The sequence below is a fragment of the Myripristis murdjan genome, chromosome 2, assembly GCF_902150065.1.
Source record: "Myripristis murdjan chromosome 2, fMyrMur1.1, whole genome shotgun sequence".
In the NCBI taxonomy this organism is placed as follows: Eukaryota; Metazoa; Chordata; class Actinopteri; order Holocentriformes; family Holocentridae; genus Myripristis; species Myripristis murdjan.
Genome location: NC_043981.1, coordinates 4,731,837 through 4,758,675, shown reverse-complemented (window position 1 = coordinate 4,758,675; position 26,839 = coordinate 4,731,837). Strand labels below are relative to the sequence as shown.

General features: G+C 40.0%; 2 protein-coding genes across 11 annotated transcripts in view; both read right to left on the bottom strand.

The window, feature by feature from the left end:
• abi2b (abl-interactor 2b) overlaps window positions 1-11,389 on the bottom strand; it is a 31,459-nt gene extending 20,070 nt beyond the window's left edge. For 5 of the 10 annotated variants that reach the window (XM_030074213.1, XM_030074220.1, XM_030074268.1 and 2 more), the window contains exons 1-5: window positions 11,253-11,389; window positions 5,378-5,545; window positions 3,625-3,801; window positions 2,167-2,184; window positions 1,760-1,863 (exon numbers count right to left, since the gene is read on the bottom strand). In XM_030074213.1, coding sequence (XP_029930073.1) covers window positions 1,760-1,863; window positions 2,167-2,184; window positions 3,625-3,801; window positions 5,378-5,545; window positions 11,253-11,369 — 584 coding nt within the window. In that variant the 5' untranslated portion in view covers window positions 11,370-11,389. The remainder of the gene's footprint in view (window positions 1-1,759; window positions 1,864-2,166; window positions 2,185-3,624; window positions 3,802-5,377; window positions 5,546-11,252) is intronic. The other 5 variants (XM_030074243.1, XM_030074250.1, XM_030074286.1 and 2 more) reach the window with 1 other exon arrangement.
• Window positions 11,390-12,210: 821 nt separating this feature from the next.
• cyp20a1 (cytochrome P450, family 20, subfamily A, polypeptide 1) lies at window positions 12,211-23,816 on the bottom strand. Its single transcript, XM_030074662.1, has 13 exons — window positions 23,474-23,816; window positions 22,572-22,621; window positions 21,782-21,948; window positions 21,457-21,602; window positions 20,900-21,067; window positions 20,711-20,789; window positions 20,003-20,115; window positions 19,155-19,209; window positions 17,697-17,817; window positions 16,762-16,873; window positions 16,254-16,318; window positions 13,223-13,312; window positions 12,211-12,854 (listed from the first exon to the last, which is right to left on the bottom strand). The coding sequence occupies exons 1-13, from the start codon at window positions 23,543-23,545 to the stop codon at window positions 12,704-12,706; spliced, it is 1,389 nt and encodes a 462-aa protein (XP_029930522.1). The 5' UTR covers window positions 23,546-23,816; the 3' UTR covers window positions 12,211-12,703.
• Between the last annotated feature and the right edge of the window lie 3,023 nt (window positions 23,817-26,839).

The following is a 26,839-nucleotide window of genomic DNA, read 5'->3' as shown; positions in this document are numbered from 1 at the left end:
GAAATGTAATCCAAACTAACCCCAGGGAACAACCCCAAAACACAAAGGGCTGTGGGTTAAAAAGACAAGTGTTGACATTTAGCTGCCAGTGACTTTAGGAAAAAACTTGAGTTTCAGCTCATGCTCATCCAGACCTATAATACATTTAATATAGAAACAGAAATACTTTCAAAACAGGGAACATCTATCATCTACTAACCAGATCCACCTGCTAGTTTCACATTTTTCAATCAAACTGACAGGGTGGGGTGGTCAGAGAGCTCTCCACCTGCTGGCTGTTCTGGGGAAGCCCTGGCTCAGACAAAACATGAGGGGCTTCCTGAACCCAAAACAAGCTGTTTGCTCTCTAATGAGCCCAGGAAATCATGTCAAACTGCAAGCTGAAATATGGCACTTGAATGTTTCATACAGCCATCAACATTTGTGAAACTGGTTGGCGGAGGCATGCTGTCGTGTCACCGTAAGAACGACCTGATCTTGATTTCCACCCCCAAGTTTGCATTTTCTCCCAAATTTGCATAAGGTTTCCTCCCCATGATCCAAAGACACTGAGACTCAAGGACTTGACAGGACATGACAGCTCCTCCCAAACACTACACAATCTCTTATTTTAAAAGGCTTGTTCCATGAATTTGTACGTTTTAACACATAGCCTACCTAAATTAACTTCTGCACAATTCATTTATATGAAATTCTCACATGCCAATAAAATCAATGAGGGAAGCTGTTATTTATGCAGCTATACAATTTAAAAAAGCTTTTATTTCTGGACAACATTAGTTAAGAGGGAGTGAAGGTGTGTTTCAAATGCAGTGGACATAGGGCTGGGCAGTAATTCAATATTACCATTTAGCCTACTAATAATGTGATGCCAATACTAATAATGCCGAATAATGTAGTAACAATGTGGTGATTTGGGAATATCATGATACACAATTCTGCAGTCTAAACCGATGATACCAAAATAAGGCAAGACACATCATGGGATGTGATTTAAAATATTTCTTTGATACCTTTTATTTCAATAGGATGTGCATGTTAATTTGATTATGTAAACTGTGATTTTGCATACACAAATCATATTGTGGTAGAGTTTTTATCAAGTGCTGTATAAACTGTGTCCTATATGAAACTGAGTTTGTATAGAAATAACTGGGTAAAGAAAATGAACGAATGAATGAATGAATGAAGTGGCTATCATGTTATTCCCTTATCAGCACCAAAACATACAGCTCCCTTACACTCCCTTACACCTTTTACACACTGAAACCTGGGGGGAGTAAGTGATGCTTGGAGGTTTGGATATGAGCCAAAATGAGTGAATTCAGACAATTCAGGTTCAATGGTATGCTCTGAGGGGTATGTGTTTTTGCATATACACACAGAAACATTACAAAGTCAGATTTCAGCAGGCAGTTTGGTGTGAAATTGTCTCACACACTGAGGTAAAGCAGGAACGGCACAAATTGGCGCTGCACGCCTTCCTAGAAAGGGAGACTCCCGACTCCCTGCCTTCTCAGCACAGATGGAAAAAACAAAGAATACCACTGCAATGAAAAAAGTGGCATCTGAAAAGCACCCCAAGGACAATAATTAAATGAGGAGGTGAAGGGTGATGATGAAACCAAGAGAAAGCAGGCTTGTCTCAGGGGCTTGTGGTTACTTTCCCAAAGCCACAAACACACAGCTACATTCACTTTCTGACAGATGCAACCTCTAGGCGACTCCTTCCGTCTCAACATGGGTGCACTTTACATACCCAAGGGTGCCCTTCCCTGTCATAGGTGGGCTCGGGGGCTTCTGTGTGGGGGGGTTGGTGCGAGGGAGTCCGCCGGCTCCAGCCTTCATGTTCTGAGCGCTGGCCTGTGTAAAGGAAAATGTGTTCAGAAATGCCGGTTAACCACAAGCAAGCATAATAATTAAAAAAAAAAAAAAAAAAAAAAAAAAACACACGCTGTACTTAGATAATATAAATTATAAAAACCTTCCTGACCAAAGCCTGTCTTTAACAGTGTAAGCAAACAAACTCCTTAACAAAAAATAAATAAATAAGCTGCCACCACAGCAATTCCATGGCTCCAGAAGGAAACAGCGACAAACACACAATGCTTTTGTTGTGAATGAAAACCCCTCCCTCGGTTGAAGTGCTTACTTTGAAATTCTTACCTTAAACCTTAGCAACCACTGAGGTTGATTTTAAATGTAAATTAGGTAAGCAGGAAGAGAGAAAAGAGAAGAAATCAAAGGATTAGTGTGCACACAAGGAGAGAAAAATATATATATCTATACACATGCACATGGTAAAATACAGATTCAAGCAACAACAGCCAAGATTTGAGATTTCTCCTTGGAGATCCACCTCTCAGCCATAGCTGTTTGCTATAGCTTAGAGACAAACCAGTACTTAAATTAGATATGAACACTGCAACAATCTCCATCTTAATAAGTCATTTCATCTCATATTAAGTGTTTAAGTCTTGTTTTTCTTCAAACGAGGTTACAAAAAAAAACTCCATCAGTGGGATGACATAAATCCACTTGTTTCCCTAACAAGCTAATCAGCTTGTTTTTAGCATTTTCTTGAATCAAGTGTCACTGTGCAAAAGGCAGGGATGACCTGAACCTTAACAGTTAAGCAGAAATGAATCCAACAGCAAAACAAAAACAAAAACAAAAAAAACTCAGTTAAATTGTTTAGTATTCAGCATTACGATTTTTTTTTTTTTTAAGTGAAAGTGCAGTGGTCATGGGAAGGTTCCTGGTTCAATCCAGAATACTGAAGTGTCCTTGAGGAAGACACTGAACCACTAACTTTTCTACTATTTTACCTGTTACCACTAGTCATCTGCCCAGGCAGCTGGGGAAATAGACAACTTTACCAGCTACAGGCAAAAACGAGTAGATTTTCATACCTTGTTGGTTTATTTCCAACTGTGGTGAAAAGCTGGAATCATGAATCTTGTCATTTTTTGTTACATTACTTGCCATCCATGAAACTCAACAGTGCCTGAGTGACCCCCAAGAGACCTTTCCATCGGATTTGCCACAGTGAATCGCCCACACCATCAAGTCTGAGTCAACACACACAACTCATTCACACAATCCCCCTTCAAAACTCCACGCTTCCTCCAGACGCCCATGTATTGACTGGATTTGAAGATTTTGAAAAGTGTTTTTCACTCCATAGCTGAAGTTTAACTAATACTACAATGCTAAACAAGAATGGGTTTAAAACTAATGTTTAGAATCATCAGATATGCTTGCAACTTCAAACCATTTTCAAGACCTGGAAATTCTCATATTATTATTTTCCAAACACTGCCAGATCAAAGCACAACGAGTTTGTGGGAGTGTCAGCTGCCACATAAGCATCTTTGAGCTTCATTTTACTGTCCAATTTTAACTACGATTACAACTTTAAATTCTACTTATCACCCCAAGGAAAAGCTTGCATCATGTTTCTTTTATTACATCACTGAATCCCACTGGTGGCTCATCTGCCCTCTAACAGACCTTTCCACTGAATTTGCAGCAGTGACTCACCCACAGTATCGACTCTAATTAGTAAAATGAAGAGGAAAAGAAACAAAGCGGACGCCAATTAACGAAAAGCATGACTCCTACCTTGACTCCATGGCCCATGTCATCCAGCAGGCTGTAGTCAATGGGCTTACGGATGTAGCGTACGGGCCTCTCGGGATTGGCTGGGGCGATGATCTTGTGTGTGCGGGAGGTGTTCTTATTGGTGGTGAGGATGCCAATCTCCCGCCTCGCCACCTTTTCTTTGTGGATGTCCACCGTCTGGGGGGGTGAGATGCAGAGGATGGGATGTTATTTTCAATGTAACACCGCTTAAGTGCAAAAATATTGAAATTAGAACACTGGCCCACACCAAGTTTCAACTTGCCAGAGGCTCCAGTGTCCTTCTCATAGGGACCATACCAGTGATGCTGCATGTTTAGCTTGATGTCTACAAAATGTATATACTTCACATTTCTTTTCTCATATTTAGAACTGCGATATCATTTTTCCTCCCTTGTATCCAGCCACTGGTTTCCATTCATTCCACTATGACATGAAAATGAACTTTGACAGACTTCAAACTTTCTTCACACCGGTATTCCATCACCACTTTAAAGTCATGTTCCTAAAAGCAGCAGCACTGCTCTGTTTTGATGACTTGAAATTGGGCAGAATGAAATGCTGCCTCCACCAGGGAAACTGCTTGCTTTCCACAGCTAATTACCAGTTCCGTGGTTTATGAATGATGATGTATTTGTTAGTTGCAGAAGCAGAACATTATAAGGTGGCTGTTTCAACCAAAAATGTATATCTGAAAACCGAAGGATTTTGACTGTATGTAGTGAAATCTTTAGTAGGCCTACATTATTTGTAAAATGGTTTGTTGCAATGTAAAATGTGGGGGAACTGTAGTAAATGGCACTGAATGTGAAGTAACTGGTGTGGTCCTTCAATTATTTGCCCTAGCTCTGTTTAAAATCCATGGCCTAAATATTAAGCTGCATGTTGCAGAAAATCCTTTTATTCAAAATGACCATCTGATATGTGTTGGAGCATTTTCCCATCACATTTAATATTTTTTGAATGTTAGAAAAAAAATTATGAAAAAGCTGTGTCCTCATGTATCACAAACTAGTATATCCCACCCACAAAATCTAGCAAAAATCCTGCAATAAGTCAAAAGCGTGCAGCCCCAACAAGTGCCCACCTACATGTGGCTGCACTGTAGATATGTTGCATTATAATGCACACATGTGATGTGCATCTTCTCTTGCAGACCCCTAACCATTTACACACTTTACGCCCAAAACATGATATTTCATACATTTCATACAACATATTTCAACAAATCTAAAGATGTTGGCTGATGCTCAGTATGATGGATGATGACAGCGTGACTATCAACAAGGGATATCAATCTGCATTTCAAGATTATTCTCCAGAATAGAGAATATTACAATTTATAATCAATATAGTCATGCTTACAGAGAACAAAGAAAAAAATAGACATTTTGGGAGCAATTCTCAAAAAATTGTAAGACTTACATTATAACCACTTCTCAGCAGGGACAACAGTTTTTTTTAAACTAAACTAAAAACCTTTTCAGTGCCCCTTTACACACAGTTTAAGTCTCTAAAAATAAGACTCTGTGTGCACAGCTGCAATTTAAATTCTGTTGCAGGCGTCTTCAAACAAGCCTCTAAACCTGCTCTTTCCTCATTAATGCATGTTTCACACTGCACTGAATAATTTTACACTGTTGAATTATTTCTGGCAGGTAATTTCTGTGTTTACTAGCCACCTCATTGGCAGGTGAGTCAGACAACAAATTTGATTTGGGAGGCGGCTGCCTACCTGTGAGATGTGGTTGATGGAGGACTCCATGCGGCGGAGCTGTGAGGCCTGGATGTCGAGCATCTGCAGGACATTGTTGGCCAGCGTGTTGATCAGGTAAGCTACGCTGGCCAAAGACTGGGTGGTGTAGTTCTTGGTCTCCTCCAGCGCCCTGTGCTTGTCCGGTGACTGGAGGGGAGAGAAGACGACATTCAAGGTGTTCAGATGATGTGCATTTTACAGAGCAAATTAAACTGACAGATTAATAAGGACTAATGCTTACAACATGGATAACTGATAAACAGTTTATCACTTCACAAGCAAAAATATGGGCAATGGTGAATTAGAAAATTATACTAATACTACTACCACCACCACAACCAACGAAAACAACAACAACAACAATAATAATAACAATAACAATAAAGTACTGCACATGGTACAGTATTTAAAGATGGATCAAAGTTGACACTGTGGCAAGGTTTATTTTGAAGAATTTACATTCCTTTTAAAGTGTTGAATTTCCTGCATTCAGGTAGGGGACATGTATAGTACAATCGGAAGAATGTGAATCAGGAATCGAAAAGAAATGGAAACGGTAAGCAGAACTGGAACCAATGAAATCTAAATAATACCCAGCCCTTAGTACTAAGAAAGCCCCTCCTTGGGGGAAAAAAAAAAAAAAAAAAGGCCAGATAAGCACCAATTTCAAAATCAGCCAAATATCAGATCAACAGTATTGGACCATAATTATTTTGCAGTACTTGTTAAGTTTTTTTTAATAACATATTTAATCATCTAAGATAGATAGTGTCTAAAATAGTCTGAAACGCACTGCTGTCCCAGGTAGTGACAACTCATGTGACAATTACGTTTGTGAGGCAACATGTTTTTGAGGGATTATTTCCTGGAGGAGATTTCCATTTCTTCCTAGGGATGTCAGCTGATTGGCAGGAAGCAGAGTAAAATTTAAAACAGCTCTGATATGTAAAGAGAAAAACAAATTAGGGCTTCATGTTTGTGTTGATGGATTACCCACCTCAGGTCATTTTCAAATCGGTGGAAGCTATTTGTCACACTGTACACAAAATTGAATTGCAGCAAAGGGCTACTTCAGAAGGAGGAAAACGAACCTTAATATTTCAAACTCTGACAACTGTGTGCAGAAAAACTGGGAGTAATGTAACCGGAGACCACAGCTAAATTGGGGGTTTTCAAACTTTTTCATGTCTCAGACACCCAGGTTGTCTTTCACCAAAACAGAAAATCCCTATGTGAAATGATTTTGCCCTTAGGACTCCAAATGAAGATAGTTTGGTTTTAGTTTTAAACTGTTTAGGCCTAGATGTCATACTTGAACAGTGATAAACAGATTCAAAGCATGGCGATTAAAACATAAACATAAAAAACACTTAAAAAAAAAACAACATAAAATTCTTATATTGCCCTGTAAAAACATAGGTGAATAAAACATCCAGTTCTTGTTTTTGTTTTCGTATCATAATGTGGCTCAACATATCTGACTGGGTTAACAATGGATTTTGTTTGCTGGTTTAGCATATTTCAATCCTAATCTGTGGACCTGCAGCCAGTGGTGTTTTCTAACTCTAATTTAGAAAACCTTTGCAATCATGCTAGTAACAACTGAAAATAAGTAAATCCAGATAAAATTAGTAGGATTAGACCAATTTATCAATACATTTGGCTGAGATCTGTCTTTTTAAATATCAGATATTGGCCTGCCCATATCTTCCTTCTGATATGAGAGGGGTTCTCAGATAGACAGACAGACATAGTATGTTTCTCATCTTTTTACTTAGAATTTTTTTTTTTTTCATTTTTTGTTTCTTCAAACATTTCATTAGAAAGAAATTTACTCACACAAGTTTTCTTTTTTTAAAAACAGTAATTTGTGGCACTAAATATTGGCTAACAAAATTTTGGAATGAGTATCGGTCTTAAAAACTCCATACTGGTCGCACCCTAATTATTTGTAAGTTTGATCTAACTTTCAAGAAGAAACATCACACGCTATTATAAATACTGAAAACTGGGGGGACAGAGACAGAAACCAAATCATGTCAGTAGTTCTTTTATTTGCAGATGAATGGCTGCAGCACTGTTGTAAATGCTAGAGTGCTAAAAAAAATAAAAACCTGTTCAAAGTGAAAACAGTCTTTAATAGCCTGGCGGTGGATGGGAGGTAAACAGCTGCAGCCACTGAGCAGCAGAGTTCAGAGCCCGCTGCAGCCAGAGGGCCGGACCGGGCCGCAGGCAGAGCGTGGGCACATCAACAGGAACATCAAAGGGCAGATGGATCAGCTAATGTTTCTAGTGGGAAAGCGTGTTCTCGGGGAGACGGACGCTTCCTTCCTGATGGTTCACACATCATAACACCTCCAGGACGGCTGTAAAATGATCCAACCTGCTGCGTTTAACCGCCACGCACATTCATTATAAGGCAATTTCCTTTGTTGTGTCAAGGCGGTGCAAATCCTGAGATTTAAACTACAGAAACCAGCGATACTCGTGTCAGATGTTCACCAAAAAGCAGACGCAACTGAGGTGTTGCTATCTGAGAATTCCCACGGAAACACAACAATTAAATACAAAGAGTGATGTTAAAACTGGAGGCCAAAAAAATGCCATTCTGATTAGTGCTGGGGTCCAGAAATAACACCCACTGAGCTTCCAAATCAATAAGGGTCATCTGTTACAATCTGATCTACTCTCGTCTCTGTGCTGAATATTTCAAGGGGACATGTTTCCATAAATAAAAGATGCATATCAATTATTTTGGCTGGTAAAAATCATTATTGGCAGGTCAACTGAGAAGTTAAATTCAGGCACTGATAAGAGAATTGCTGGATTTTGGTGGAAAAAAGGATTAAATCTCAATCAGCTTTGTCCACCAGTCTAAAATGAAGTGTCTTAATGAGTATTTCGGCTGTGGAAGCTGCAGAAATTGGTGTCGTCGTTTTAGTCCCATCTGAGAAAGTATGCGGCGACCTTTTCTTAATGCGGTTTGGAACCTTTGAGTCTTTTGACATTTCCTTTATTTTATCTTCATCATCACTGATTCATTGTTACTTTTACCCTCTTCTATTTTGTATTTCTTTTAGGGGAAGCTGTTTTTTATGGCTTTATCTGATTTGATTTCACTTTGACCTTCTTGTTTTATGGAAGTTATGTACATTTTTCTTTGATTCATTTAGTTCCTGTATGTACTGATACTGACACTTTACTTGCCTTTCTTTGTCTGTTTTATCCTCTTAATTTCTACTGGTATTTGTATTTCATGTGACATGTCCAAATTGCACTTTTTCCTTTTGTTTTCTTTTTTCTTACACTGTCCACTGTCTTGCCATGAGGATGGCACCCCCGCTTAGTGCAAGCATTATCCATCAATTCACACAACAGCACCCTTGATTACCAATTCGACACAGTCCGCAAATAACCCAGCATGATTTAGAGGGGAGTGTCGGGTGGTGCACTGCTGAATTACAACCTAAGCATGACGACAAACAGGTTATGTGGCCCGAGTCTGAGTGTAGCCGATATTACCTGCACAGCAGCACAGTGACATTTATGGTCAACTAGCCACAGAGGTTAATGAATCCCATCAGTCTACAAACCTATGCAGAATTCTTCCACCAAATATGATACATGATTACCTGCTAGAGGCCACAAGCCATGGAGGACATGTGTTTGCATTAGGGCTGGAGGTGAACTTAAAGGAAAAACGCACCTAAAACACTTGAGCAATGTTAAACAAACAGCTACGGGTGATCCATTGGGGTCCATTTTCGTGACTGGTGGTGTATTGTTCTTATTCAAATGGCAGGGAGGAAAAAACTCTTACTATTGTTCTCTCCGCCTACACATGAACTAAAGCAACAAGTTCACACCCCTTTGTTTGTAAAATTGTCAAAGTCATTCTGGGAAATGTAGGAAAGTGAAGTAGACAAGGCAGGTTGAGAGAAAGTAGGAACACCAAAAAAAGGTAAATTGCAACACTTTGTCAGAAAATGACACCTGGATTACATTGAACACTGCAGATTGATGATAGATAAAAGCAGAGGAGCATCCCAGGGTGGCTTATTCAAAATGCACCTGTTACATGCTAATTCAAGCAAGCTGAATGACAGAAGCACCACTGCAAATTGCCTTGGGTACTGCCAGGCACATTAGATTCCACATTTTAAGCCTTTATCTAGCCCTCTTGTGAGAGCAACTTTCAATGGGTAAAGAGTGTAAATTACATTTCAATTTCTACAGCAAAGATTACAGCACGTAGCACACGAAATCATGAGATGTGGCTCTGGGGAGAGACAAGATGGTTGAGTATTCCTCTTCGTATCCTCTCCACTACACATAAGGGCACCAAATAGTCTTATACTGATCTAAAGGTGGTAATGCTAATCTGACAGGGGTTGGGAAATCTTGCAGGACGAAAAGAAGCCGCGGCAGCCTGCCAGACAGCGAGTTGCCAACATCCCAGGGCCCTGATGCCTCCTTCACAGGACAACCTGTCAGACCTGATCAGTCCCATTCATCAATGATGTCACATTTCAGGATCACACCTTGTCAAAACCTCTTCCAAGTAACAGCCACTCCAAATTATTCCTTTGAAACCCAGCTGCTTTTACCTTTGAAACCATTTGGTTTTGCTCACCTTTTGCCTAAAATTCACTTTATTTTTTGGGTGGATTTTTTCTTGATTATGGGGGGTCAGGCAATTTTGTGGTAATTTAATTTGAAATATATGTAATCATCACAAATATGTAATTTTATTTAGTACCATTTGCTCATTCCTGGTCTTTTATGCAAACTTTCTGGCCATTATCTTGTAATTCCTGCTAATTTTCACATCATTGTCTTAAAGTATCATTTTAAATATGTAATGATTATGAAAGAAATAAAGATAATTTGCTCGGGTTTCAAAGTTAAACTGGCCCAGGTTCACTTGAAATCAGGTAAACACATGCTCATTTTGCAACAGGGTCTTATCATCACATCATGCAGAATATGTCAGCTCACAAACTATGAGCGGGATGTAACTCATTACACACAGACACACAGACACACACACACATTCCAGCATGCTATGCCTAAACCCTTAGACATCTTTTATCCTGCTTTCACAGACTGGTACATCCTGACCCAGAGATGCAGCATCGCACGTACAAATTGCCTTTTCCTCGCTGGAGCACAATCGAAATCAAGGGCATATTTCATATATGCTGCTGCTTCCACTGTCAGACTCAGGGCAGCTCGAATGCCTGCACGTCTTTGATCACATCTGTCAAGATCTGTACTACATAATAAGCCCTGCTTGTTGATAAAAACTGTCATGGCTGTTTTACTTCTGTGAACGTAAAGCCCATCTGGGATAAGTTTGCCTAATAACGCGTCCTACATCCCCAGCGGATGCAAGATCAATTTGCTGCTGCAGCGGCGGTCATTGATCCCGCAGAGAGTACTGAAATTGATTTCACGGTGCCGTCGACCCAGCTGGCTGTGAATGTTTGCTTATTTAGACCGTGGGTGATGCCGAAAAGCTAGCTAGCAAGCTAACTGGCTAACACACTAGCTCTCGATGGATGTGCAAGTCACACACACACTTTAACCGAACAAACCACACACTAAACAAGGTTAACAATCCCTGTGGTAGATGTAGAGGTCCAGCCGTGTTGAATATCAGTAAAAATTGCTTGGCTGCGGGTTGTTTTGTGGTTTAGCCGAGGGTAGCTAACATTACTGGTGGACAAGCTGCACCACATCGGCGGCTAACGTTGGTTAGCATCAGCTAGCCTAGCATCACTTCGCCCACCGTGTTGTACCGGTGATGTCCATGGAAAACAACACTGCCTGTATCCACACCGACGACACTTACCTGAACATAGTTGCTTTCGCAGTATTCCGCAACTCTTTCCAAGTTGGTGAAACTGTCTAGTAATGCGCTGCGCCCTGCCGGAATCTCCTCTTCCAGAAGCATTTGTAGCTCCGCCATTTTCACATCTTTAGCGGTGTGTGTGGGCTCGCTAGCGCCGCGCAGGCTTTGCACGGTACTGCAGCTTCAACACTGCTCCTGCACACCAGGGGTTCCCAAAATTAATGTTTAATCAGGTAGGCATTACAGCATGAAGCCCTTCTGCTGAGGATTTTGTATTGTGGTTACATAAGGTGAAAATGACATGTGTTTGCAACACAGTTACAAAGCTTATAGCATAATTTATAGATTCTTTTGCAGTAACTATGTAAATAGTAGTAATAAAATGAATGCAGACTGTTCCCCCAAGGGAATTTCTCTCTCTTTTTTTTTTCTTCTTTCACTGCACAGGCTCAGCCACAGACTAATAACTATGCCGCCCAGCTGCCCAGTGGTAAGGTTAAACTGTCTTTTCTTTTGCTGAGGACCCTTTTAATGATGCCAGATCCCACTTTGGGAATCAATGATATAGAGGCAGCAGTAAAGAACATAAAAAATTGCGGCACATAAAATGGCACGCTGTCCAGTGTTGAAAAACAAGTGTGTAGGCCGAAACTGCATTTAGAACAAATGACATTTCCAATTCCTATTTAAATTCTCTGAGGATAGATGGCTGTACAGGCCTGTTCCATGTTACGAGGAAACAAAGATATAATAAATAATGAGACACAACCACACACAATCTTCATACAAATTTAACATGTAAGATATTTCTTTATTTAAAAAACAAATTAAATGTCTAAATGCTATGTACGTAACCAGGTCCATCAATATCACCATTTTGTTAGACAGAGAAGTCCCAAGTTACTGGGAATATTGTTGTTTAAAGAACAGAAAAACTGAAGGGAGCCCGAGTTGTTACTCTCTACATCGTAGAGCATTAAAGCACCGAGTTTCCCTCCTTTCACAGGTGGAATCTTTTAAGTGCAAATCCGACCTGCAGTAGGTCCAGGTGATAATGTGGTTTAAGGCTTAGAAAGAGTGACATGGTTTGATCAATATCATGCAGCCTCAGAAGACAGACAACATCCATGGGAATGCTCGGGTAAAAAGAGAGAAAAGTGTGCAACATATGTGCAAAAAGCACCGAGACTGTGCATTCAACCAAGTGAGACAAAAACAACTCTTCATGACAAGAATGATAAACCTGTAGATTTTCATTCCATAATGAAACATCCACCATTTGGAAAAAGTGAGCTATCTTTAGCTGTGGGTTAACAAAATGACTGAATTGAATCCTCTACATTCAAAAGAACACTGAATGATGACGTACAGGTTTTGTAAACCAAAGTGTAAAGTACATTGCGTTTTGGGACAGGGCTCTTCAGGTATTCTGCTCCCGGTCGAGTTGGAGCTTAGCTTCTCCGGCTGACAGTGATCCAGGTGTCGTCTTTGGGTGTGGACACCAGCTCTGACCTCACCTCCATCACCTGGCCCTTCAGCTGCTGCAGCTTCAGCTGACGCACCAGCATGCTCAGCAGGACGGTGGCTACAGTGTAGGCAAACCTGGCACACATATCACACCATTCATTTACAATTAACAGAAGATAAATTAAACTCAAGATATGGTCTGTGTACTTGATAGAGGACTAGACAAATTTACCAGTCTCCCCATCTAGCAGATTTGTGCTGTAATACAATTTCTGTGTACTTCATAACAATCTCAGGCGCATTTTTTTTATTTTTATTTCTGTCTTTTATATATTGATCTTATTTTAATTTCATTGTATTGTACCTCTCTTTTTTCTGTATCCTCTGCAGCCAAAGCCACAACTGATCAACAATTGGCTGAACCATTCTAAGAGAGGGTAACACATCTCTGTATGGGAAACATCAGCTTTGCTTTTCTAAACGTGTAAGAAGCAGCTCTTTACCTGAGCTCTGGGCAGGCCTGGTTTCCAGAGAAACCCAGCAGAGAGAAGCTCTTCCTGGCCGATTCCTCCTCAAACCGATGTGGGTCAAACCTGAGAGAGCAGAGGAGAGTCACGGTGACACAGGGGCCAAAATTAAATCACCACATCCAAAAGCGGGACACCTCTGTATGTTTTCAACCTTAGAAACGCTCAAACACAAACATAAAATGAACCAGGATCATCTTCAAGATATCAAAAGAGTTAGTTAGAAATGATAATAATAATTTACATACTTAAGATTCAAATACAAAGGATACAAAGGATTCGCATATTTTGGAAATGTACACACTATGAAGGTGGCCGTCATTCTGTTAAGCTCTTGGCAAAGAAGTTGAAAAACAGCAGGCAGATTCCACTATCTATAAAATACATGGTCCAATAACTAAATCAACTTTTTTTTCACATTCAATGAATCTTCCCTCAATGACTGCAGCTCACAATGACATGTTTAAATCAAAAATAAAAGAAGAGGAGCTACATAAGGCCATTGGTAGACTTAAACCAAACAAATCTAACCCAGAATGATATCAAATATTTAAAGGACAACATACAGTAGGCTTGCTCTCAGCATGAAATTGTGCATAAGGGTGAAATCCCACCCTTTTGGAGAGAAGCCAAAATATTGTAATACCAAAAGAGGGGAAAGACAAACTTGAATGTGCCAATCATAGACCAGTTTCTGTCCTGAATGTGGACTGTAAGCTGTATGCATCTATTAAGGCAAGGGGAACAGAGCTTGTTTTGCATGACCAAACAGGTTTCATTAGGGAAAGGCAGACTCAGGACAATGTACAGTGACTTTGCATATTATGAGACACATCGAAAAACATAAAATTAGTGCAGTTAATTTGGGGCTGGGTCCCAAAAAAGGCTTATGATTCAATAAACTGGTCATACTTTTATGTTTTAGGGAAATTTGGGTTTCATGATGATGTTATTAATATAGTCAAGAATCTGTAAGCCATCTGCTGAAAATAAAATTAATGGGAATTTAACAAATATTTAAGTCTTTTGAGGGGGTGCTGGGCCATCAAAGTGGGGTCTGCTCTCCACTCCACTTTGCATTGTTCCACAAATCACATAGCTGATGGATTAAACAGCCAGATAGCATCGAGGGAATAAGCATAACTGGGTTTGAACATAAAATGTCCCTTTTTGCTGATGATATGCTGGTTTATTTGAGTGACCGCTCTCTCTCTTCCCAATTTAAAGAATTCACTTCTAGTATTTGGATCTTTGTTAGGCTATAAAATAACTGTACAGGAGACCCAGGTGCTGCTCTATAACTTTGACCCTCCAAATAACACAAAGTCAGAGTATAACCTTGACTAGCAGGCAGAATCAATGAAATAGCTTGAGGTGTTTCTGTCTAATGATTTGGACAGACTTAGATCCATTAACTTTGATTCCCTGAAGTCAAAAATTAAACTTGACCAGCTGCCTCCATTCATGGGCTTAGCCTCTAGAGTGGAATCGTGAAAATGAACTCATTACCACGAATTTTATATCTGGAGTCTAGCACGACCATACCTACCTCAGGGACTATCACAAGGCTGCCCAACTGAGAGCACTTATTTGCTGGTGTAATCCCAAACATATTTCACAATGGAAAGATAGTGAGACTGCTAACAGACAATACAGCAATCAAGCTATGATACCAACCTAAGGATCAGTTTACCTCAGAAAATATGGAATTATCTGGTCAAAATATTAAATTTAAAAAGTGAGGAAAAGCATCTGAGATGGTACGCTTTAACACTGATTTTATCCCTGCTACTTTACACAGTAGATTAAAAATTTGGCCACAAGGGGGCTCTAGGCCTACTATACCATTTTGACTAATGGGGAACCGCATGATTTTCAAACCCTAAAAGATAACTTCCAACTAGAACAAAAGGAGTTTTATAGATAATTAGAAATGAGACATCATTTCTATCAAGTAAGCAAAGGGGTGTATCCAGACGAAACATAACAGAATGATATAATGAATGTACTTTATTCAGCATAAGGATCACGAACCTGAACAAAAATGATTTCTAGACTCAACAATGGGTTTTTAAGCCAGAGACAACCTCTACAGCATATGTGAAAGAAAAATAGGAACACGGTCAGGGGAAGATGGGAGACTATATGTACAATCCAGTGGCAAACAAACGCCTCTCTCAAGTGGAGAGAACTCTGCTGGAACAATGTGATACACTTTATTATTACACCAGCTCAAAAAAACATTTTTCAGGGGAGTCAACATGCTGGAGACAAGGTGGTTTTGTGATCAATCATTATAATATTTTTTGGGACTGCTATTCCTGCAAGTCATTCCTTTTGGCAGGAAATACATATGATCATACAGAGTGTATTTGATCCATTTAGTTTGATGTACTACAACTAGGCTATTTGCCTGAAAATATGACTTTAATAAGACATAAGTTGTTGTTTAAAACAATGATAGCTGAAAGTCAGAAAACTATAAAAATGGCTAAAACCTGACCCGCCTATATTACAAGACTTAATTGAAATTATAAGGGATGTTTATGTAATGGAGAAATTAACCTTTAAAGCTGCAAGTAAACGGATTTCAGGTAAACTGGGTTAAATGGGCACAATTCTTTAGTGATATTGAACTGAACTATTTTATTTTATAATTTGTATGGTGTGAATAATGAACTAAATAATTTCCCTTCCAATTATCATCTAAATGAAATCGATGCGTGAGATGTTTTTTTGTGCTATAAACAAGTTGTCTTCATTCCATTTTGTTCCCTTCATCTCCTTACCTTTAAGAAAAAAGATGAAAAAAAAAAACAGTCTGCCTTCAGATACTCCCACACTGTTAAATATCATCAATCTGTGATGTTCAGTGCAGTCCAGCAGTTATTTTGCGATGAACCAGCAATTTTCCTGTCACAAGCCCGCTGCCCGGTAATTTACATGTCAGATGTTTCCAGTGAACAAATTAAAACTCAACTGTAGAAATAACAGAAGTGAAATGAACCTGTACGGGACGCTCCAGGTGTCAGCATCTTGCAGGACCACACCCAAAGCATAGATCACCAGAGTCTGAAATATAAGAACAAAATATTACTCTTTGTTTCATATGGATGTTTTACAATTCAATATACAAGCTGTAGTATTACTGCTGTTTCTTGTGGACGCCTGGAATAAAATCTAGTTAAGTGCTGCTTGACTCCTGTCCTTGACTTTGCTTCAACTTCCATTCATGAATTTTGCTGTCATTTAGTTTGTTATTTATTTCAGATGTGTCCTTGGTTGTCATCTGATTTTTTTCAAGTCCCGAATCCTTGAATTTTTTGTCATTCTGATTTTTTTTGAGAGAGATCCTTTACAGAGTCTTGACCTCACCTGCAAGATTAGTGTTTTTTTACCTCTTCTCTTTTGTGCATCGTTTATAAGTGTGAATTAACCAGGCTAAAAGCTAATAAAAAGGTTGGCTGATTTTCTTGCTGTGAGAATTCAGAGAGAGAGATAAAGAAACCAGATACCTCTTTGGGGATGACATGCTGATCGACTTTCCCCTCCACTTCCTGCAGCCGGGCAGCGATGGGGGTCAGCTTGGCCGTCCTCACCGTCTCATTCAGGACCTGCTGGCAGTATCTGGCCCAGGACAGAAACACGATCGCAGCAAGGTTACCCAACGCACCAAAGCTTAGTTCAGGCCTGGATGTCAACAGGCCCCTTTGTGGCCCCTAAGTGATGCAGGGACCCACTGGGCCAATTAGTAACAAGATGCATCTAAATTGCACCAGTGGTTTAACAGTTAAAGTTTCAAATTTTACAATTTCATAACAGCAGTCTCCCCAGGCCTATAAAATAATAATAAAATAAAAGCACCACAAACAAACAGAAGATAAAAACACAATATGCCACAAAAAAACACATGAAGATTAAGAAGTAGTTATAACAAAAAAGCCCCCCAAAAAGACAGGACACAATGTCAAAATCTGTCCTGCATCTCAATTGGCCAATTAGTGTAATATTTTTTTAAATATAGGAACTTAAAGTGAAGATGCATCACCCGTTCGAGCGTCATCCAAATCAGCCCATTAGAGATGTCATGTTTGACAGACAGATGGACATGAATACACATTTCATGGCATGTGGAAGATGTAAATGAAGACTTCTGCAGACAGGATTAGTTGTACATGAGCAAGTCAGTAATGTAATCATTACCAGAGCATGTCTGGTAATAATTATAGACTATGCGCTGCTGTCTCTTATGTACTATAAAATGCCTTGTAAAATAGCACAAGGCAATATCAGTCCCATGTGAACTGATTAGTTGGAAACTGCTCTTGTGGGATAAAAAGTTGTCTGGTCATTAATTGTGATTTTCTTAACCAGATAAGTAATGGCACCACTGGACGTATAGTAAGATGACACCAGAAAATAAGACTAAGACCTGTTAGTCTGGTCTTACTTGAGCTGGGGGATCTTGTCCAAAGAAACCGGGTCTGAGCCCAAAACCTCCTCCAGCTCCTCACACAACTTGCGCTGCACTTCCTCCGAGGTGGACAGGAAGTGAACTGCCCAGATACACACTGCCAAAACAACAAATTGTTCCTTTAACATTTTACATTTACAATTCAGGGACCGCACGTACAAAGCTTCCTAATACTAAGCGACAAAATTCTAAGAAAAGATTTAGCATTACAATGTTTTCTGAGAATGTCCACTTAATTCTACGAGTAAATCCTAGTAAAAACTAGAGCCCGATCAATATGGGATTTAAAATGAAAATAGACATCTTCTCTGTAGATTGTGCTCCAATCACACTGCACTCCTATGACAAAGGCACTCAGAAGGCTACTTTCTTAAATATTTTCATCAAAGCATATTCAACAATATTATATATTAAAAACAAACACTGTGCATGAACACTCAACACATGCCGATAACAATATGATGCTGATATATCTGTAATAGGCCAATATCAGACCGCTATATCTGTCAATAATTATTCACAAAGCATCTTAGCCCTTATGAGAACTTCTATAGTGAAAACCTGTTCAGAACTGGGAGCAGGACCTTAGGAGGCTCAGGAGTTTCTTAAGTAGAGGAGAAAATGTCAGAAAGACACAGAGTTAAAACGACAAGTGCAAATTGGTCTGACAAAGGAATCTGCAAGCTGAGTAATAGCTGGGGAAGCATGAATATTCAAGGCCAGGCTTTTTACTGCTATGATACACCGGGTTACTAAGGTGAGACCGTTCTCAGTAATCTAGTCATTATAGTTGATTTAAAATGCCTGTCTCTTCAGCCGGGGTTTAAAATAATATGTGTAAAAGCACCTTCTCCTACACAAAGGTGAGTGTAAACCTGAGGGCGAGCGATTAAATCAGATGAGGTGCCCTGGGGTTGAACACTGGGCTGAGGTGTGAGTGTGAAAGCGCCATGGGAGTGTTTTCAGGAGGTTACATGCATACAGCTCCCGGACACTTTGGGCTGCTGGTAGCTGCGGGACTCTGACCTTGGACCTTGTGGTTTACTCTTGAGATACGTATAACACTTATCAAGGGTGAATCCTCAACGCAGCAGCCTGGGTTCAAATCTAGCCTGAGCCTTTTGCTGCAGGCCATCCACTCTCTCTCCCCTGTCTTTCCTGTCTCTCTCTACTGTCAGTATCAAATAAAGTAGAAATGCAAAAAATATTCTGAAAAAAAAAAGTTGGTGAGAGGTGTGCTGACAGTGGCTTGGCAATATGACTGTAAACTAGACAGCAGCCATCGATCACTGACAGCCATTCTGCACAAAAAACACGAACCTCAAAATCTGAGTGACACTTGGTCTGCAGCTTCAGAAAGTGTGTTGTTATGTGTGTATAGGGGCTGAACACTATTTTTTTTTTTTTTAACAGTCCTGGGAAGGGATCACTTACAGTTGGCTGTGATGACGCACCCGGCCAGCGAGAACACCATACTGTCTTCCATGATCTGAAACCACCAGGGAAATATCAGCACTTTCAAAACAACAGTGCTGATTTAACTCAACACACAAATAAAAAAAAAAAACACATTGTGGAATGACCTCTGTTGAACTTTGAACCCTGGGCCGATTTCACTCCCTTTATTTCTAGGCTTATGGCATAGTCACATGTCTCCAGACACAGAATGTGTGTGAGACATGGTCATACAATATGGAAATAAGTCTATATTTGAAGCTGCTTAAGAGGAACTTTAAGGGAAAATCAGTTCAGGGTTCAAAGGGCAAAAGATATTAGTGGCACAAATAGTGAAAATAGTCCAAAAAAGACCCTACAATGTCATGAAAAAAAGCTAATTTCTTAGTTTCTTCCTGATTATTTATAATATGCACTATCTACAGTTTCAAAATTTTTTCCAAACATCCTTAAATTTTGTGTTAATTCTACACACTGGGCCAAGGCTGACTTGTGCTTGTTAAGGTAAATTGAGAGACATCATTAAGTTTTTTTTTCAAATTCCCTATTATAGGTGGTAACCAGGTACCACCAGCCATCATGCTTAAATTAGTTAAGCATGAAGGCTTGTGATTAAAACTTCCTTTGTCACGGACTAAAGGCAGTACATGGTGAGTACTTGACGCAAAAATCATGCATTACAGGTGAAGAGCCCTGGAGATCTCCCACAGCTGTCCTTTGTTCTTTTAAAACCAGGATGAGTGTCTGCCCCCACTGACTAAATAGTGACCACAGGCGTGTGTGTGTGTGTGTGTGTGTGTGTGTGTGTGAACTGCATCAGTATTCACCTGTCGTTCTGTGAGGCTGGACTGAAGCAGAGTGTCCACAAATACTGTCTGGCTCCTCTGGGCTTTTCTCTCCCGGGCCACAGACAACAGCACCGACTCCATCTCTGACAGAGCTGAACGCCAGGGGGTGGGGGTGGAAGGGGGAGGGGCTTTCGCTTTCAGATAGTTTTTACATTTTGCACACACTCTTACAGGAGCTACAATGTGACCCCTTGCTTTAAGGGATTGCACCTTTTCCCAGACAAAAATTCTTAACACAAAAAGAAGAAAATGTAATAGGACACTATCAAAATTTAATTTACTGCACTATCTAAACATAACACAAGGCAGAAACTGAATCCTAATATCACTTATTTTTTTATTGTGCTGTAGTAACCACAAATTGAGACAAACACCACCATTAAAGGTATATTTCTTGCACTTAGCAGTGATAATAATTTAAACTGTTTATCTGCTAGTAAGACAATGTTGTTGCTACAAACACTTGTGGCTCAGAAATAAACATAATTCTGCACAATCAGACTTTGCTGTCATTGAACTTTTATTATTACACTGTATCACTGCTGCTCAATCAAGACTCCTGTAGCATTAATTGCCTTGTAATGTGAGATAAGTATATTGTCCAATTGTTAATAATACACTAAGTTTCCATGGATCCTTATAGAACTCAAAATGTATCTAGTTACTTGTGTTAAAACTTGTACTCACCATTCTCATAATGCCCTTTCCTGCTGGTGCTCTTCTCCAGTGAGCCATCCAAGTATCCCTTCCCGATTTCTGACCAAATCTGGTGGACCAAGTGCGATTCAGGTGAAAAACAAACTCAGCTAAGCGAGACTGATGACAACAACGTGAGAGTCTGCAGAGGGGATGTTTTATTTGAGCAGATGATCTCACCGCGTCGTGGTTCTTGCGGAAGCGGATGACCTCGCTGTCGTCTCTGAAGCGCTGGCCCAGGGCGGCCTGGGTGACCGTCTTCATGGCCAGACCCAGCAGGTGGGCACACAGAGGGATGTGCTGGGCCTCGGGGAACGACGTCCATTTGGCCACCAGCTCCTCCACCAGCTGAGAGAAACACAGGAGACGCGCGGTCACGTGCTGCACGGTGCTGGTGCTGAGGCATCTGCACCACCACAATATGGTATCACTTTAATGTTTACTAGCTTACATACTAGGGATTGGATGCAGTCAATCTGTCATTTGTTTTTTAGGCTGTTGGCTTCAGACAGGAACTATTCAGGGCTCAGAAAATGTACCATGAAATATAACAGTGGACAAAAACTTCACCAGTGCCCAAAGATCGTCTATTGCAGCAAGATGCCAGACTCGATTCTTTATTACGTTATTATATACGTTTTTAAGGTGATGAAAAGATGAAAAAAAAATCCTCTTGTCTAAGCCAGGCGGCGCATGAGTTTTGCCCATCCTCTCAAGCTGTGTTAGGGCAGACACACCTTGAGCATGAGGGGGAAGTTGTTCTTCAGTGTGTTGTTGATGGCACTCTCGTACAGTTTTTTCCTCATCAGGGTCTCTGTGGCCCCGCCTGCTGCCCCCGCCTGGTAACCTAGCAACGACTTCAGCATCGTCTCAAAGGAGTCAGCTGAGAGGAGCAAATGGGCAGAGAAAGAGGCATGTTTTCACCCAATTGATTTATCATTTGACACTAATGATTGTTTGCAAGGTAAATGACTCTATTAACTTTTTTTCTATTAATGGATTCAGCTGCTCTGTTAGTTGCAGAGACCTTGGTGTGTTAAAATGACCTGCAGGTGTACTCACTGGTCCGGTTGGGGTTGATGTGCTGTCTCAGCTGGTCCACAGCTCCCAGGCTGACCACCGGCCGACCCCCGAACCAGAAAGACGCCACAGGACCGAACTCCTGATGCAGGCTGACCAGGAACTCATGCAGGCTGCCTCTGTTCACAATGTCCTGCAGGTTCCCATCCCTGACAGAGAGGAAAGTGATGAGACAGGGAGGGAAAGAGGAAAAGAAGAGGATCCGATAGACAAAACTAATGTCAAAAGACAAATTATGCACTCTTGCAAAACCTCCCTGTGAAAATTCTGACAATGGACTGTCAATTCATTGATCAATAGGAACTTAATATCACCAAGATGAAGACGCTGCACCTGTAAGCCTCAACAGCTTTTCTTTATTGTACTTTTATCCATTGCTTTAATGATGAAATAAGACAATTTCTCCTCTGTGATCATCAACACATTTTCCATATTAGATATTTATCTTTTACCCATGAGTCCACACAGGAAAAGCACTTCTTTACACACCCTGACAACTCTAAGGGTAGGACACTAACTTTCTGAGCGAGTCAATTTTGAAATTTGCATGACCTGTTCAGTATTTTGATCAGCCAACTATAATATTTCAACCAGAATGTCTGATTAGCTGATGAAGTGGCTAAGTTACCAGCCATAGTCAGAAATGGCCATTTTTCTATCAGCTGGTGTTATTTTCTCACTCTTACATTCAAATTTAAGTTTGCAACAGCTGGAAATACAGTGGTAAATAAATAAATAAATAAATAAATAAAAAATAGATCAAGTTTCTTACTTTTCATCTGTGGGGTTGAGGCCTGGGATGCCAGAGGCTCGTCTGGATGACTGGAAACAGGAAAACAGATGGGACTGAACTGCCTGATTTCATTAAGATCCAGCCGGTTCATTATTAAGAGTTTATCTGAAACCATAGCTGTGATGTCTCTAGCCACCCTAACAAGGACACACAGCCCTGCCTTATTCTCTGCCAGGATCAGGTTGTCAGTGGTATTTAACTACATTGATTTAAACTTGATTTAACAACTTGATTTAATAGCACAACTACAAATACACCTTAACACTCGCACATAAAGCTGCAGTGATTCGCGAGTAGAAATGTAAGTCGCTGTAAATTCCACAGGAACTATTTAAGTTGCCAGTTTTCCATCTGGTTTTCAAATAATTGCCCTGGCAGCTCGCGCCGGACCGCCACTCCCGTGAACACGGCTGGCCAAGCCTCCACTCAAAATATGGGCGTTTAATTTAAAACGTTAAACTTGCAACTTATTTGAAACTCAGTTGACTGCCGTTTGCAACACATAATTTCAGATATTTTACAAATCATTCGGCATAGAAAATGTTCACCTAGCAGCACTTTATTTCAGTCAAATTTCAACTTGTAAAGTTGGCTCGCTGCTTATCACAGACATGCACGATGGAAGCAAACAGCTGGATTAAAAGATAAATCATTTTCATAAACGTATGTGTTGTATATAAAAGAACTGTTACATGGTGTACAGGATTCTCGCCGAACTGACAACTGACCCTAACAATTATGTGGTTTACAGTAATGTTTTCCAATGTGCAGCTAAATAAAACGTAAAATTCCCGTATTTGTGAATGAGGTTCAACAAGACCAACGGTACAGAGCGCTAACAGCTAGCTTAACTAGCTAGCTGCAAACTTGCTGTCACTCACCGGGTACAAATAGAGAACAGCTCCGACCAAAATGATGACAAAGGTCACGGCGAAGATGGCGAAGTCCAGCATGACTGCTCGTTTCTTAACACACACTTTCACTAACTTTTACTTTTGTACATCTGAGCAGGCATTTCCCTAATTGATAAGTTACCGTTACCACGTCAACACAACTGCGGTTGCAATGATCGCGTCTTTGAGATCGACTAGGAGGTCTGCAGATCCCCCCAGACCAGAGTAATCCAACTGAGACAGCATGGATGAAGGAAACAATCATGAAATCAAGACACTGAATGGACTCCTACAATACATTTTTGCATAGAACACAACCGTCAATGCAAAAGTGTACGTTCCCGGTAAACGTAAAGACATTATAGTGCCATCATGGGCGTACCTAGGAATTTTGGGGCCTCAACACAGAGAGAGACACCGCCCCCCTTTCCAGTTTCCCCTTGACACACCCCACCACCAGCAGCAGCAGCAATAGCAGCTTTAATTCAGTATACATCTCAGCTTACCCATTAAATAATCAAACACACCACATACTTTCATTTACTAGTGTTACCACACACATCCCTTACTGAATTTATGGTTTTGGAGGTTGTGGAAAAAACATTCAAATCCTGTACTGAGGTAGAGGTCCTGCATTCAAAAGTTTACTTGAGTAAAGTTATATATGTTTTAGCAGCAATAGGTGCTTATGCATCAAAAGTCAAAGTGCTCATTCTACCATTGCATGTGTTTTGCACGTAAAAACCTGTTCTTCACATTAACTGACGACAGCTGTCAGATACATGTAGTGCAGTGGAAAGCACATTTCTCTCAGAGGCAGTGGAAATTAAAGTAAAGTTCCCGTACAGCGGTGCAAATCTGATTTGTAGTAGAATAACAACGTCACAAGGAGACAAATTTGCTTTAGTCTGTGCAAGAAAAATTAAACCTAAACTTGTTGTGCTCATTCCCATAATTGTAAGACAACACAAAAGTTGCTGTATGATTTTTTCATCTCTCTCTCTCTCTCTCTCTCTGTGTGTGTGTGTGTGTGTGTGTGTGTGTTTAAATTTTGGTTGGTTCCCTCTTTTTCCCACACTTGTTCCACATTTTTTGCCAGTTCAGTCTAAATGGTCCCCACTTCCCTCCCTCGACCATCTGCAGTTTTTCATCACGCAGCTTTTAATGTGAAAAATTTAAAATGCAAAAAGTAGAAGCAACAGAGCAGAAGTGGCTTCCTCTTCTCATCTTTGCTCTGAGTGTTCATTATGAATGAATATCACTGACCATGTGTTGTCTGTAATGGATCTCTTTTAAAATGTGTTGAAGGACAAAACTCAAGCAAAAAAATGTACTAAAGTAAAAGTAAAAATACTGACGTTAAAAATACTCAAAAAACATAAAAGAACACAAAAAAGCTGCTCAGTTACAGTTATGTGTGTAGATGTTAGTTAGATTAGTTAGCATAATTTACCCCATAAAGATTTAGGCCATTTCATAAAAGTGAGTACATTTTGAAATAAAAATGCAGGAAAACTGAGTCTAGATGGGTTTACACTGCATGACATCCCTATCATGCCATAATCTATGATAAGGTTATGAAAACTCACTATAGAGTACCACACAGACACTCTTTTAGATCCAGTTGGAATATCACATCTTGACTGCTGTTTTTCATAAATAAATCTGCAGAAAGTCTTTAAATATTAGGTACCAGTAAACAAAAAAGAGAGAACATACAGCCCCAAGCAGGATTCGTGCATAAAAATCAAACTTTTTCAAAAGGCTTGAGGGTCACAACAACAAGAGGGAGATGCATGCCATACGGAGCAATAGTAAACTGCAATTTATTACAGTAAATATCAAAAAGTAAATACAATGAGGTGTGAAATCAGCGTCAGGGGTGTTTGGAAGTGTTTTGCGGTCTGATAAATACCATTTTAATTCAAAACTCCTCTCTTTCTGTGCACTCAGCGTTAACCTCTCTATTACTGGTGGTTATCCCACTGCTGCCCTGCTGTTTGTTCCCCACACAATCCCATAATGCATTTCACACACCACATGATCCACCAAGATAGTCAAGATTAAGATGGGTCAAGAGGTTTTAGAGTTAAACGTTGTTTTAGGGTTAGCTGTCACTTCAGATTATGTTGTGCTGTCTTGTGTAATGCAGGCCTTGTACCACCAGGTGGCTCCTGTGCCCTGCTCTGTCTTTGTGTCCTGCTCTGTCTTCTTTGTATCCTTCAGAATAGGGCTGATAGTCCAGTGACCTGTACCACACGGGTCATTAGAGCACCAGAACACAAAGAAGACAGCGCAGGACACAGGTGGCTCCTGTGTCCTGCTCTGTCTGAAGGACAGACCACTTCACTTTTTCTATTCCTGCACCAGGTCAGGATTCTCTGATAGAAGTGTGTTTGAAGAGGCTCTGGAATTTTCATAGATTCAAAAAATCACAAAGTTTATTTCATGTCAAGAAGTAGAAAATCAAAGTCAGTTGGACTTTTTCATCTTGAAAAAATAAACAGTCTTTTTATGGGGGTGCAAAAAACACTGACAGCTCACTCAACTCATTGGTCTCTGTGTGTGTGTGTGTGTGTGTGTGCGTGTTCTGTCATTGCTTTGTTGGCTAAATCCATCTACTGCACTCTCCTGGGCATATTTAGTACTACATGTACTGCATCTAGTATGTTTGATTGATTGATTGATTGATTGATTTGGCAACTAGCTTTTTTTTTTTTCTATATTTCATTAACGGCAGATACATGAATGAAATGCAGTCCACTATTTCATTATTTTATATTTTTTGCAGCGTGAAGCAATCATGTCAAAATGAAAAGCTTATCACTCTCATTGAAAAATAGTGTTTCATATGAAAAAAGTGAGAAAAAAGTGAAAAACAGTGAAAAATATAGTGTGTGCATGCATGCGTGTGTGTTGGGTGTGCTGTGTGTGTGTGTTTAAATTTTGGTTGGGTCCCCTTTTCCCACACTTGTTGTGTGTGTTGTGTGTGTTTAGTCTGCTGTTGCTCTGTTGGCTGAATCACTCTACTGCACTCCCCTCTGCTGGATATATTCAGTACTAGAGTAGCCCGACTATTCAGAGGCATATTTGTATATATATACTTATTGTATATGGATAGATAATTCATTGAATTGATTGAAAATGGATTAGTAGGAAGCATCCAATTATATCTAACAATATATTCTCTATGCATCACCATTATTCGTTTTTGTTTTCCTCACTATTTTCTATCTGGAAAGTGAGAAAAAGCCTCTAGAGGAGAAAGGCTTTAGGATACAAAATAATATCCAATAAATTAAAATAAAACAAAAACAGATGCCTCATAGCTGTATATTGCCAACATGCTAACTT